This window comes from Rana temporaria, chromosome 7, assembly GCF_905171775.1.
Source record: "Rana temporaria chromosome 7, aRanTem1.1, whole genome shotgun sequence".
In the NCBI taxonomy this organism is placed as follows: Eukaryota; Metazoa; Chordata; class Amphibia; order Anura; family Ranidae; genus Rana; species Rana temporaria.
Window position 1 is genome coordinate 11,984,600 of NC_053495.1, and position 16,225 is coordinate 12,000,824.

The window sequence follows — 16,225 nt, forward strand, 5'->3', positions numbered from 1 at the left end:
TATGTACCCCCCATGTCAGCCCCCCTTAATATTTTGTACCCAATGTTATGTGCTCCCATAGCCTGTACCCCATGGGTCCTCCTGACATCCTGTTCCTCCATCTTGTCCCCCCTCACACTCCACACACTCTATGGTATTGTCCTCCATGGAGGGGGAGGGATCAGGTTTCCGGTTTCCATAGCAGCCAGACAGACCGCCCCTCCCCCTCCATCACGCTCCAGCGCTGTGCGTGGCTGAGGGCGGGGCCTGCAGGATTCCTCCGGCAGGTGGCGCTGGTCGGCCCCGCACACGTCTCACCTTACCCGCCATGGTCGATGGGGGGCAGCCTGGAGCTCGTGCGGAAGCCGATCGGCATTTCCGGTGCTCAGCGGGGCGGCCATTTTTTTTTTTTTTCCCCTGCCTGTAGAGCGGCGGAGGCAGAGCCCGGGGGAGAGCGGTGAGGGAGGGTCACCGGCAGAGAGCGGAGATACCCGAACAAGGTAGAAGAGGACCGGGGGAGGGGGGAGCGGCGGAGGAGGGCGGGCGGCACGGGGGGAGGAACTCCGCCTTCTTCTCCGACGGGCCCCGCCCACCGCCTGTCCGCTCTGTGGACGAGTCCGGGGCGGCGGGGAGACCGGGAGAGGAGGGGGCGGGGAGACCGGGAGAGGAGGGGGCGGGGACCGGACACCCTATAGACATCATTAGACCGGGATACCCGGATCTCAGATCATCCCCCCTATATACCGGAGAGAGAGAGAGAGATTCTCCTATTCAGATACATTGTATCCTTCTCTACGGGATCCGTCATAGATTAGAATGTATACATTGTATCCTTCTCTATAGAGGCAGGAGAACATTCGTATACATTTCCTGTGGAGATCTAGAAATATTATATAGGGGACATATATTACACATTCATTGTATCCTGTATAGGGAGGGATATAGATGAACTTATAGATGTGATATAGAGTTCTTCTGTGATATACTAGGATATATATATATATATATAATATATATATATATATATATATATATATATATATATATATAATTATCTTCTCTATAGGAATATGGACATTATAGACAGAAACATTTTATATTATAGAAATATTATTAGGGAGATGCTCTATAAATAAATATATATATATTGTCCTGTATAGGAAAATTTTACATACACCTATAGAAGTCTATGGGATCCATATCCATAGAGACAGGAGAACATTCGTATACATTTCTGTTGGAGATCTATAGAAATATTATATAGGGGACATTATATATATATATATATATATATATATATATATATATATATATATATGCATTGTATCCTGTATAGGGAGGGATATAGATGAACTTATAGATGTGATATACTGAAATATATATATATATATATATATATATATATATATATCTTCTCTATAGGAATATGGACATTATAGACATATATGGGCTCTATATAGACAGAAACATTTTATATTATAGAAATATATTATTAGGGAGATGCTCTATAAATAAAAAATAATATATATATATATATAATGTCCTGTATAGGAAAATGTTACATACACCTATAGAAGTCTATGGGATCCATAGAGACAGGAGAACATTCATAAGCATTTCTGTTGGAGATCTATAGAAATATTAAAAAGGGGATATATATATATATATATATATATATATATATATATACATACACACATTCATTGTATCCTGTATAGGGAGACTTATAGATGTGATATACTATATATATATATATATATATATATATATATATATATATATATATATATATAGTATTTAGACATATATGGGCTCTATATAGACAGAAACATTTTATATTATAGAAATATTATCAAGGAGATGCGCTATATAAAATATATATATTTTTATATATATATATATATATATATTGACCTGTATAGGAACATTTTACATACACCTAAAGAAGTCCATGGGATCCATAGAGACAGGAGAACATTCATAAGCATTTCTGTTGGATCTATAGAAATATTATATTGGGGGGGAGACTCTAAATAAATATATATATATATCCTTCCTTCTGTATAAGGATATAGATGAACTCATAGATGTTATAGAGTTCTTTTGTGACATACTATATATATTGTATCTTCTCTATAGGAATATGGACATTATAGACATATATGGGCTCTATATAGACAAACATTTCTATTAGAGATCTAAAGAAATAGTATATAGGGAAGATTCTCTAAAAAAATTATAATAAAATATATATATATAGTAAAACCTTGGTTTGTAAGCATAATTCGTTCCAGAAACATGATCCAAAGCACTTGTATATCAAAGCATTTTTTTTTGCTTTTTTCATACAAGAAGAGAGGCGCCTCTAAGTGTAGCAATAAGTTGCTAAATGTTGTCCCTTCATTAAATGTAACCAAATTATACACTTAGAGGCTCCTCTCTTCTCTTTTATACTCTGTTGTGACATGACGCTACTCTTATATCAAGACATCGCTTGTATATCAAGGCAAAATGTATATATATGATATGGACATTATAGACACTCTCTCTAGAGACAGACGCTTATCTATAAACATTTATATTAGAGATCTATAGAAATGTTATTATATAGGGGATACTTTCTATTAAACAAAATATATAATCCTTCTGTATAAGGATATAGATGAACTTATAGATGTGTTATATAGTTCTTCTGTGACATACTATATATATATATATATATATATATATATATATATATATATATATATATATATATATATATATATATATATATATATATATATATATATATTGTATCCTCTCTATAGGAATATGGACATTATAGACATATATGGGCTCTATATAGACAAACATTTCTATTAGAGATCTAAAAAAAATAGTATATAGTATAGAAGACTCTCTAAAAAAATAATTATTTGAGATATATATATATATATATATATATATATATATATATATATATATATATATATATATATATATATATTCCATCTCTACAGGGATATGGACAATATAGACACATATAGCAGTGATGGTGAACCTCGGCACCCCAGATGTTTTGGAACTAAATTTCCCATGATGCTCAACTACCTTGCAGAGTGCATGGGCATCATGGGAAATGTAGTTCCAAAACATCTGTGGTACCGACGTTCACCATCACTGCTCTATAGAGACAGAAGATTATCTATAAACATTTATATTATCTTCTATTAGATCTATAGAAATTTTATTATATAGGGGATACTTTCTATAATATATATTATCCTTCTGTATAGGGATATAGATGAATGTATAGATGTGATATAGAGTTCTTCTATGACATAATATAAATATATATATATATATTTTTTATGTCTTCTCTATAGGGATATTGAATAGGGATATAGATATATATATATATATAAGATTTTTTTTTTTTTTATATTGGAGATCTATATAATTGTGTCCTTCTTTATGGGGAGGATTTACATACACCTATAGCAGGGATAAGCAATTAGCGGACCTCCAGCTGTTGCAAAACTACAAGTCCCATCATGCCTCTGTCTCTGGGTATCATGCTTGTGGCTGTCAGAGTCTTGCAATGGCTCATGGGATTTGTAGTTCTGCAACAGCTGGAGGTTCGCTAATTGCATATCCCTGCCCTATAGGATGCATAGAGACAGAAGATTACACATTCATATTGGAGATTTATATGGGGGGGTTCTCTATATTATCTCTCCAGGGATATGGACGTTATAGACGTGTATGCTCTATAGTGACTGGAGATTAGAGATCTATAGAAATATTATATAGGGGACACATTTATACCTATACACATTCATTGTATCCTGTATAGGGAGGGATATAGATTAACCTGTAGATGTTATATAGGATTCTTCTGTGACATATTATATAGTATCTTCTCTCTAGGAATATGGATACACAGAATTATAGAAGTTTATGGACAACATATACTGTATATACTCGAGTATAAGCAGAGTTTTTCAGCACATTATTTTTTTTTTTTTTGTGCGCTGAAAAAGCCCCCCTCGACTTATACTCGAGTCTCCCTGTGGCCATCTGCAGCCTCGTGCACCTGATCTCCCGCTGCTGTGACGTGCAGTCTAGTTGGCAGCCGTCCGGTGTAACAAAGCCCCGCCTCCTCCTTGTCCGTGACGTAACACCGATTCAGTTTTCCAGTAGTGAATCAGTGTTCCACCCCCCAAAACACGGATGAGGAGGAGGCGGGTCTTTGTTACACTGGACGGCCGCCGACTGGACTAACAAAGACCCGCCTCCTCCTCGTCCGTGTTTTGGGGGGCGGAACACTGATTCACTGCTGGGAAACTAAATCAGTGTTCCGTCACGGACAAGGAGGAGGCGGGGCTTTGTCACACCGGACGGCTGCCAACTAGACTGCACGTCGCAGCGCCGGGAGATCAGGTGCACGAGGCTGCAGATGGGCATTGTTGACCCTCTTTTTCCACTTACAGTAGCTGCTGCATTTCTCACCCTAGGCTTATACTCGAGTCAATACATTTTCCCAGGTTTTTGTGGTAAAATTAGGCGCCTCGGCTTATGTTCGGGTCGGCTTATACTCGAGTATATACGGTATATAGAAGTACAAGGACGTTCTATTCACATAGATGGGACTGTAAACTTTATAATATATGTATATTGGCAGCATACAGACAGGGTTTTACAGTGGAACCTTGGATTACAAGCATAGTCCATTCCAGGAGAATGCTCGTAATCCAAAGCACTCGCATATCAAAGCGAGTTTCCCCATAGAAGTCAATGGAAACAAAAATTATTTGTTCCACATTGACTTCCATGGCATGCAATACCGCATGTGGCCAGAGGTGGGGGGGGGGGCGCCGGAGAGACTCTGGAACAGAGTTTTTCCGAGCGGCTCCAATTGGCTCTGGCACCCCCGCACCTCTGGCCAAATGTGGTACTGCACATCGCAGAGGCTTAAATCCTGATTTTTTTTATTTTTATTTTTTTTAGGGCTGAAACAACTAATCGGCAAAATCAATAATAAAAATAGTTTCATGATGGATTAGTTGGTCTTCATACACAATGTATTTGTTTGCATGTCAGGAAATCCAGTGCAGCACACATACAGTACACTGTCCATACATGTCAGTAGGTGCCTCAGATCCCAGAAATGTGTTAGAAGCCATGCCTCATGGGACATGTAGTCAAGGGCACAAGAAGGAATTGAACTAAAGTGAATTTAAAGGCAGTTTTCTTTTTACCTTTTAATGTATTCTATGCATTAACCACTTAAGCCCCGGACCTTTAGGCAGCTAAATGCCCAGGCCAGGTTTTGCGATTCGGCACTGCGTCGATTTAACAGACAATTGCGCGGTCGTGCGACGTGGCTCCCAAACAAAATTGGCGTCCTTTTTTCCCCACAAATAGAGCTTTCTTTTGGTGGTATTTGATCACCTCTGCGGTTTTTAGTTTTTGTGCTATAATCAAAAATAGAGCGACAATTTTGAAAAAAATGCAATATTTTTTACTTTTTGTTATAATAAATATCCCCCAAAAACATATCTAAAACATTTTTTTTCCTCAGTTTAGGCCGATTCGTATTCTTCTACCTATTTTTAGTAAAAAAAACATCGCAATAAGCGTTTATCGATTGGTTTGCGCAAAATTTATAGCGTTTACAAAATAGGGGATAGTTTTATTGCATTTTTATTAATTATTTTTTTTTACTACTATTGGCGGCGATCAGCGATTTTTTTCGTGACTGCGACATTATGGCGGACACTTCGGACAATTTTGACACATTTTTGGGACCATTGTTATTTTCACAGCAAAAAATGCATTTAAATTGCATTCTTTATTGTGAAAATGACAGTTGCAGTTTGGGAGTTAACCACAGGGGGCGCTGTAGGAGTTAGGGTTCACCTAGTGTGTGTTTACAACTGTAGGGGGGTGTGGCTGTAGGACTGACATCGATCAAGTCTCCCTTATAAAAGGGATCACTCGATCGATGCGCCGCCACAGTGAAGCACGGGGAAGCCGTGTTTACATACGGCTCTCCCCGTTCTTCAGCTCCGGGGAGCGATCGCGACACAGCGGCTATAAACAGCCGCGCCGTCGTCCCGGATCGCTCCCCGAAGGAACCCGACCGCCGCATGTAGCGGGGGGGGTCCCGCTCGGACCCCCCCCACCCGCTAGAAGGCAAGGACGTACATGTACGCCCATTTGCCAGTACGTGCCATTCTGTGGACGTACATATACATGTGGCGGTCAGGAAGTGGTTAAGGTAACACACTTTCTGTGATCAGCTCCCCTACTAGCGCCCTCCCATATACTTGCATGATCCTGATGGCGATCCTGCTCTCGTTCCATCCTCACAGGACTCAGATGCAGCAGCGGGAGCCATTGGCACCTGTTGCTATTAAAGGTGCACTGCGTGTGTCAACAGAAGCACACAGTGCGGCTAGGGAATGGGCCAAAAGCGCCGGGGGGGTCCCTAGAAGAGGAGGATCGGGGCTGCTCTGTGCAAAACCATTTTACAGGGCAGGTAAGTATAACATGTTTGTTATTGAAAAGGAAAAACAAAATCCAATGTTTAAAATCACTTTAAGGGCTCTGCAGGGAAGATCGGCACCCGAACCCAGAGAAGGTGGAGGCTGATAGACTGGAGGTAATGTAAGACATTACAATTCTATTTAGAGTAAAAGTATTACTAGTATTGTGCCTTCTATTTCAAATGTTCATATCCATGAAAAAAAAATCTCAGCCTTCCTTTAGTATTACTTTAATATAAAAGATTTATATCCACCGTTTATGTAGCTTCATGTCTGACTCCTCGGTATAATACCCCTGTGTAGCCTCCTCCTGTGTGTATTTATTATAAGATATATATATATATATTCGACCGATATGGGTTTTTCTCTGGCCGATGCCGATATTTAGAAATCTGGATGGCCGATATATGATGCCGATATTTTAGGCCGATTTTTTTTTTTATCTGTGGCACTGGCTCGTGGCATTAATTGGTACTGGAAGGAAGATGGCACTAGCAGAAGGCACTTATTGGCACTGGCAGGTTGCACTGGATGGCACTGAAAGATGGTACTAGCAGGTGGCACTGATTGGCAGATGGCACTAACAGGTGACACTGGCAAATGGCACTGGCAGGTGGCACTGGGTGGCAATAGTTAGCACTGATTGGCATTGGCAGGTGGCACTGATGGCTTTAGTTGGCACTGGATCGCACTGGCAGGTGGCACTGGATCGCACTGGCAGGTGGCACTGGATGGAAAGTGGCACTAACTGGCACTGGATGGTGGCACTGGTATTGGCAGGTGGCACTGAATGGAAGGTGGCACTGGCAGATGGCACTGGATGGCAAGTGACACTAATTGGCACTGGCAGGTGTCACTGGTGCAAAAGAAATGGTGTCACTGGTGCAAAAAAAATTGTGTCACGGTCTTTCCTGATGCTGTGACCGCGGCGTGAATCCGTGGATTGCCGCTGCGGTCACAGCATCAGGAAAGGCTGCGGCTTCGGCCTAACTCCGGATCCGTGGCACCGCTAGCGGGAATTGTAAAATATCGGCCTGATTTGGATAAAAATCGGCCGATGGCGATTTCTCCAAAACGGCCAAATATCGGCCGATCTCTCTCTCACACACTAGATTACCAAAAGTATTGGGACGCCTGCCTTTACATACACATGAACTTCAATGGCATCCCAGTCTTAGTCCGTAGGGTTCAATATTGAGTTGGCCCCGCCCTTTGCATCTATAACAGCTTCAACTCTTCTGGGAAGGCCGTCCACAAGGTTTAGGAGGGTGTCTATGGGAATGTTTGTTTGACCATTCTTCCAGAAGGGCATTTGTAAGGTCAGGCACTGATGTTGGATGAGAAGGCCTGGCTCACAGTCTCCGCTCTAATCCATCCCAACAGTGTTCTATCGGGTCGAGGTCAGGACAGTCAAGTTCCTCCACCCCAAACTCGCTCAACCATGACTTTATTCCCCTTGCACGTGATTGGGTATTCTGTGCGTAGTGAAACTTTATCACATTGACTAAGCTCTGGGAAAAATTCCCTTGCAGATTGCAGTTTCGCTTTCACTTTGAGCGGTGTACAGGTATTTATTTGCCAGTGTTAAATCAACCTCATTGTGTCAACACAACAACCCACAATGCAGCATATCGGAAAACCCAGCGCAGTGTACATCACCCGTGCAGACCAACGCATGTGCTGTGCTGTGAGCGAGCTCTTGGAGGTGACTGTAAACTGAAGTCCATAATACTGTAGTATAGGTTTTATGTAGACTTTACATACTGGAGTTTATCATTAGGAGTTCTTTATTAGAGAAGAGATTCTCATATATGGTGTTATATAAAGATAAATGGACAGTAGGTGGCTGCAGATCTTCTAGACCCTTCCCAGTCTTTTTAACCCATAGACACGATCAGACTTTTTGACAACAAACCTCCGACGGACCTGTTTGATCGGACAACCCGACCGTGTGTACGCTTCATCGGACAAATGTTCGCTGTGAGAACAGACAAACTTTCCGGCAACAAATGTCCTACGTCGGCTAATCCGATGGTGTGTACACAAGTCCTTCAGACTAAAGTCCCAAGAAAAAATATGCATGCTCAGAACCAATTCTAAAGATCAGACAATAGCAGAAGTTGCCCAAAGGGTGGCGGTAAAGAGCTGAAAAACCACGTAGTACGTCACTACGTTCGTGTTTGTTGGCTGAAAGTCCTGCCGTGTGTATGCATACCAAGTTCACAGACAACGCCCTTCGGACAGAAATCCACGGAAAAGTCCAATGGAAGTCCGATTGTGTGCACGAGGCTTTGGAGTGATTTGGTTGGTCCTGTAGCACTGAACCACCAGGCTGGAGGGTCTACCGATCCGGGTTCAGTCAGACAAGTCTTTAGCAGTGTCCTACTTCAATCCAAAGAAAGGAACCAGACGTCTCGCTGCAGCAAGGGAAGTAGAGTGGGTTCCGTCTTCAGCTGAACTTTTTCTGCCAGCCTTGTCTGCTGTTCATATACCACATGTGGACATTTGGCAGGCAAGCTTTCTTAGCCAATGGGGGGGGGGGGGGGGGGTATATTCCAGAACCAGAGTCACAGGTAGGAGACACTGGATGTGGATCTTCTAGCCTCCAGGCTCAACGATAAACTGTACAGGTTGGGTTGGAGGCCCTTTTAGTGAACCTCATCACTCAGGCGGCTGTGGTACTCCGCAACCTGGTAGAATTCCTAGCAAACACTTTGTAGGCTCTTCCACATTGTCTGGATCTTCTGTCTCGGGGACCAATTTACTATCCTACTTCATGGTCACTGACTTTAATGGTATGGCTGTCCATAGGGACATGGGCACCTTTTGAATACAGAAATTTCCAAGATGCTAAAAGCTAGGATCGGCAAAATGGAAAAGGGCGAGTGCCACAAAAATTGGCTAAAAATATATGAACTTGGTGAAAAAAGGAGCCAACGCGTTTTACCTGTCAGGCCTTAGGCCCCGTACACGCGACCGGTTTTCTCGGCAGAATCCAGCAAGAAACTCGATGGGAGACGTATTCTGGTCGTGTGTACACTTTTCGCTGAGAAACCCGTCGGGAAACTCGTCAAGCCAAATAGAGAGCATGTTCTCTATTTCCTCGTTGGGCAATGGGGAAATTTGGCTCGACGAGTTTTTTGACGGCCGAACGAGAAACTCGACGAGAAAAACGATGTGTTTTGCTCGTCCAGTTTCTCGGACGTGTGTACAGGGCCTTAGTAATGGTCTGATGGCTGAAACATGTTGCCTTTTTGTGGCTGTTTTTCACCATAAACAATGTAAAAATGATACTTGTAGAAACAAAGTCAGTTATTTTTTCGCATTAACCAATGCATAGTGAGGCTGCTAAACTTGGTCTTGGCATGAAGACTTCAATGACCTTTGGTCATGAGGCAGTTGGGTGCATTTAATAATTTCTAATTCTACAGTTGCAGTCCTTCTCAGACTTGCCATATATACCCGATTATAACCCAAGGCACCTAATTTTACCACAAAAAAAATGGGAAAACTTATTGACTCGAGTATAAGCCTAGGGTGTCCATCTGCATGCCTCACTGTGCCCATGCCTTACTGTGCCATGACTAGACTGACGTTTAACATGGGGGTCTATGGAAGGGGGGCCCGGCTTTGAAAAATTGGTGCTCCCAAGCCATAGGTCCCCCAGACAACAAACTTGTAGAAGAGTGGGGCTACATGTGTGCCAAGTTCCGGGTCCAGGGGACCTACGACCGGGTCCCCAAATTCACTGGAGAAATGACCATTTAACATGGGAGTCTATGAAAGGGGTGCCCAGATTTGAAAAATTGGTGCTCCCCAGCCGTAGGTCCCCCAAACAAAAAAACTTTGCGCACTTGTAGAAAAAGAGTGGAGCTACATGTGTGCCAAGTTTGAGGTCCAGCGGACCTACGGCCGGCCGGGACCGGGTCCCCAAATTCACTGGAGAAATTACCATTTAACATGGGAGTCTATGAAAGGGGTGCCCGGTTTTGAAAAATTGGTGCTCCACGGCCGTAGGTCCCCCGAACAAAAAACTTTGCACACTTGTAGATAAAGAGTGGAGCTACATGTGTGCCAAGTTTGAGGTCCAGGGGACCTACGGCCGACCGGTACTGGGTCCCCAAAGTCCAGGAAATCAGGCACAAAAAAAGTGACTCGAGTATAAGCCGAGGGGGGCATTTTCAGCACAAAAAAATGTGCTAAAAACTCGGCTTATACTCGAGTGTATACGGTATTTTACTTAGTTTAGGCTGCTTTCACATGGGGTCGACCCTGCCAGAAGTCCGCCTACTCAGCGGGGAATCTGTCACTGACCCCCTTTTGAGCAGGCAGATGGTTTGTCCGCTTATGCTGAGTTGACACAACCTGCTGTCCATTATGGATGGTCAGATGTAAACGGGCCACCTGTCTGTTTTACACCCGGTGGCCATGTGATCCGATAGAGGGGAAATGGAGGGTCTCATCGGGGCCACTTAAAAAAAAAAAAAACTGACTAGAGGACCCAATTGGTCTGCCCGTGTGAAAGAGGCCCAAGTCTTATATTTCTGTGTAGTTTGACATTCCTGCTGCAAAACCTTTTAAATGTCTACTTTGCTTTAGGTTCTCTGTCTTGAAGATGAACTAAATCTTATTTCTTTTTGTGCATTTCATTTCAGTACAAAGTTAAGCCGACAGACACTGCCACCTAATGCCATGAATGACCACATGGAGAAGAAGGCCGTACACTCCTGGTCACGTTTCTCCTCTGCTGGGAAAAGCGCCCTCGAGGAAGCTTTAAGGGTCTTCAACCCAATGTCCAAAGACCTGACCGACACCGAGACACAGCTGGTGACATTTCTTCAAGGACTCCGGGAAGAAGGCTACCAGCCTACCGTTTTGAGCAGCAAAGATGTATACGGATACAACTCAACCACTGCAAATACACCACCCCTAAAAACAAAAGGCCCATCGAAAACCACTCCTGCGGTGTCATCTTCTAAAACACAGACCAAAAACCAAAATGGCAGGGTGTCCAACTCTCCCGTGGATATTTCTGTCAAAGCTACTAAAATTTCATCCAGACCCTCTGCCAGAAAGTCTGCAAATTTACTGTTGAGCTCCCTGAAAAAAACAGACTTAAAAAAATCCAAAGTTTCCCCCGTCGATTTTCCCTCCAACATGTATCCCGGAGTTTATCCTGCCATGAGACTGTCCGTTGTGTTGGAAGCGATAGTTCCAATTAAATCAGCGGCTTCCTCCATCGAAGCCAGCCTTAGGCCACGACCCGCATCGAAAGCCAGCTCTAAGGGAAAAAACAACCAAGCCTACCAGTGTTTATTAAAACAGACATCTCCTCCCAATGGGACAGTTTTAAATGGAGCCAATGGAAGGATCCTAAAGGAGAATAACGCTTGCAATACCTTGGGGGTCTTGAATGGGAGAATCTTGGTCAGCTCTCCTTCCCGTTTCAACGGGATGACCCACACCAAACAGAACACTAAGCTGCAGGTGGATGTCATCTTTAAAGATGAAAAGTGCCAACAGGCTGGCAAGGACAAGAAACGGAAACAGGCCGAGGCTTTCCAGGAACCGTTGCCTAACAAAAAAATAAAAATTTTCATTCCGTTGGCCAAAAAGCCGACACTTGATAAAGACAAATACAACTTGCTGAAGTCTAAAGTTATTAAAGTAGACAAAGCATCCTCTGATGAAGATGTACGGAGGAAAGCACAGCAGATGCTAAAGGTCAACTTATCTCCCGTACTCCGAATCCAGCCCCTTTTACTCAACATCCAATAAAGTGTGTTTCTTTGCTTCTTTTCTTTTGTGTTTTTTTTTTTTTTTTTTCAATAGACTACGGTTTTAATTGTACGCCACACTTTGGAGCTTCGCAATTTTTTTTGTGAACTCTGAGAACGAAAGCTGCTGGCTGCCCAAATTTCTGAATATTCCCCCTCCCCTCCGAATCTTCTGTGGCTTTTTTTTGTCACTTTATTTCTACAGTATACGTGTGTGTGGTGCAAATGAACACACAGCCATGTCTTAGGAATGACTGGGGATGAACATAATGGAAAGCAGGGCGTGGAAGTCTTGGTTTTGCGATCATGGCGCGTTTTTGATACATGAAAATATGTACATGTTGTGCAATAGTTTTGAGGACTTTTTTTTTTTTTTCCTAAGGTATATGCACTGTGATTTTCTTGCTTCTCTGTACAAGTTGTTACTTTTGCTATTTTATTTAATTGACTAGGGACTGTTGTATGAACATGTTTTACAATGTACCAGTGTAGGCCTAACAACGACTGGGTGACTTTGTTAAAGTTAAATTCCAAATATAGCTGTGGAGCCCAGATTAGTCTGAATAGGAATTTTGGGGCAAGATGAAGATGTTCTTTGACTTGCGAGGCTTAGTCTGGTACTGCTGTATTTGACAATTAAAGAGATTCTTCCTGTTATTTGGGTAAATGTTGAAAAGAGCCACCTTTTTATTCTAATAAAACAGAACCCCCTGTTTCTCCAGCAGACCTTACCTAGAGTCTAATCTGCTAGTCATCAATGACCCCATGGCCCCCCTGATCCTAAAGTTGTTGCTTCTGAGTCAGCTGAAATGCACATGCATCCACTTCGCAGTAGGATTGGTTGATGTGATACTATCCCCGTAATGGCACTGGTGGCTGCCAAGTGGCAACCCAATGACTCGGTGATCCTCACATTGTTGCTTCCAAGTCAGCTGATGCATCCACTACGTGGTAGGACTGGTTGATATGGTACAATTCCTGTGTTGGAACTGGTGGCAACCCAATGGCTCATTGATCCTCAAGAACATCATGACCCAGTGAGCCTCAAGTTGTTGCTTTTGAGTCAGCTGGAATGCACATGCATCCACTATGTGGTAGGACTGGTTGATATGGCAACCCAACGGCTCAGTGATTAAGAATGTCATGACCTATTGAGCCTCAAAATGATTGAGTCAGCTGGAATGCACATGCATCCACTTTGCAGTAGGATTGGTTGCTGTGATACTATCCCCATAATGGCACTGGTGCCTGGCAAGTGGCAACCCAATAACTCAGTGATCCTCAAGAACCTCACCGTCCAGTGATCCTTGCATTGTTGCTTCCAAGTCAGCAGGAATGCTGATGCATCCACTACGTCAGTGGTCACAAATCCTGTCCTTAGGGCCCACTAACAGGCCAGGTTTTATGTATTACCTTGGGGAGATGCAGACTAGAATACTGCAATCACTGAGCAGCAAATTCTATCACCTGTGATGTATTTCATTTATCTTGCAAACCTGACCTGTTAGTGGGCCCTGAGGACAGGGTTGATGACCACTGCACGTACGTGGTAGAACTGGTTGATATGGTACCATAACCATATTGTAACTGGTGGCTGTAAAGTGGCAACCCAACGGCTTAGTGATCCTCAAGAACGTCATGACCTAGTGAGCCTCAAGTTGATTCTGAGTCAGCTGGAATGCACATGCATCTACTTCGAAGTAGGATCGGTTGATGTGATACTATCCCTGAAATGGCACTGGTGGCTGCCAAGTGGCAACCCAATGACTCAGTGATCCTCAAGAACCTCACGGCCCAGTTATCCTCACATTGTTGCTTCCAAGTCAGCTGGAATGCTAATGCATCCACTACGAGGTAGGACTGGTTGACATGGTACCATCCCCGTATTGGAACTGGTGGCTGCCAAGTGGCAACCCAATGGCTCAGTGATCCTCAAAACGTCATGACACAGTGAGCCTCAATTTGTTGATTCGGAGTCAGCTGGCATGCACATGCATCCACTTGCAGTAGCATTGGTTGATGTACTACCATCCCCAGTATTGGCACTGGTAGCTGCCAAGTGTCTCCCAATGACCCAGTGTTCCTCAAGTTGTTGATTCTGAGTCAGCTGGAATGCACACGCATCTACTTTGTAGTAGGATTGGTTAATGGTGTACTATCCCTGCAATGGCACTGGTGGCTACCAAGTGGCAACCCAAGAGCCCAGTGATCCTCAAGAATCCCATGGCCTGGTGATCCTCAAATTATTGCTTAAGAGTCAGCTGGTATGAACATGTATCCACTCTGCATGCGCAGTAGGGAATCGGGCAGTGGAGCCAAAACGCTTCACTTCCGGATTCCCTCACCGAGGATGGTGGCGGGGCAGCCGAGACCCGAGCGATTTGCTCGGCTTCGACTGCCGACATCGCGGGCACAGTGGACAGGTAAGTGTCCTTATTAAAAGTCAACAGCTACAGTGTTTGTAGCTGCTGACTTTTAATTTAAAAAAATATATATATATTTTTTAAAGCCGGACCTCCGCTTTAAAGGGGTTTGTAAAGCCTTGTGTTTTTCCACCTTTGGCTGGTGTCATAACTGGTCACATGTGCAGCATTCGTGGTGGTTGAAGATCAAACAAAAACCAAGATGGCAGCTTCCTTGGCTGAAACCAATAGGGTTTATCTTCACTTTTAAAACAGAACTAAACCCATCGATTTAACGGTTTAAAAAAGTTACATTGCATTCCCAGAACATGCCGGATGCCAATGGCTGGTGTCTATAACTGAACACATGTGGAGCGTCATGGCAGGTGAAGATCAAACAGAGGCCAAGATGGCAGCTTCCTTGGCTGAATAACGATAGGTGGGTTTACTTCCACTGAAAAATGGAACTAAACCCATAGTTTTTTAACAGTTTCAACAAACACGGGCCGGGAATGTAAGTGTCTCATTGGTTGCGCTCTCAATCAAGCTGTCAAACCATCAACTAGCTGGTGTCTTAACTGATCACGTGTTCAGCATTCATGGCAGTTGAAGATCAAGCAGAGGCCAAGATGGCAGCCTCCATGGCTGAAGCCAATAGAACGGTTTGGTTCCGCTTTAAAGCGGGAGTTCACGCGAATTTTTTTTTTTTTTAACCTTAGATGGATGCTCATTTTGTCAAGGGGAATCGGGTAGTTTTTTTTAAAATCGAAGCCGTACTTACCGTGTTAGAGATGCATCTTCTCCGCCGCTTCCGGGTATGGTCTTCGGGACTGGGCGTTCCTACTTGATTGACAGGCTTCCGACGGTCGCATCTATCGCGTCACGAGTAGCCGAAAGAAGCCGAACGTCGGTGCGGCTCTATACGGCGCCTGCGCACCGACGTTCGGCTACTTTCGGAAAATCGTGACGCGATAGATGCGACCGTCGGAAGCCTGTCAATCAAGAAGGAACGCCCAGTCCCGCAGCCCATACCCGGAAGCGGCGGAGAAGATGCATCTCTAAAACGGTAAGTACTGCTTCGATTTAAAAAAAAACTCCCCGATTCCCCTTCACAAAATGAGCCTCAATCTAAGGTTAAAAATTAACTTTTCGGGTGAACCTCCACTTTAAGGTGCCCTTCGATAAAGCATCACAATTATTTTGAATGGGCTGGATCAGCATGATGGCTCTTCACTGTATCGGGGTGCCATTCACAATGGCACTTCATCACGGTTTATGGGGTACATAGTAAAACATGAGTTCACTGTATCTTAGAAGTGCGAATGGGGTGCTAAATGTGTTTTTTAAATGCATCGAATTTAAGTACCTGATTCTGTAATGTAAGTCCATGTCCTGTAGACCTCAGAATGAGAGTTGGAGCCTTGGTGCTGATTTGTCGACGGAAAGGAAGAGAGCTGGTCTTATTGGTCTGCTGCTGCTCCTTCGGTGTCCAATCACTGGTCACTGTAATCCTTGTTGGAGAACAATCCGGTCA

At 43.4% G+C, this 16,225-nt stretch overlaps 1 protein-coding gene across 7 annotated transcripts in view; it reads left to right on the forward strand.

Annotated features, from left to right (window-relative positions):
- The window catches only part of CCDC71 (coiled-coil domain containing 71), a 68,930-nt gene extending 55,974 nt beyond the window's left edge, over positions 1 to 12,956 (forward strand). For 5 of the 7 annotated variants that reach the window (XM_040358899.1, XM_040358904.1, XM_040358902.1 and 2 more), the window contains exon 2: positions 11,168 to 12,956. In XM_040358899.1, the coding sequence (XP_040214833.1) occupies positions 11,168 to 12,290 (1,123 nt within the window). In that variant the 3' untranslated portion in view covers positions 12,291 to 12,956. Of the gene's footprint in view, positions 1 to 241; positions 480 to 6,569; positions 6,629 to 11,167 lie in introns of those variants that run through there. The other 2 variants (XM_040358900.1, XM_040358903.1) reach the window with 2 other exon arrangements.
- The last annotated feature ends 3,269 nt before the right edge of the window (positions 12,957 to 16,225 follow it).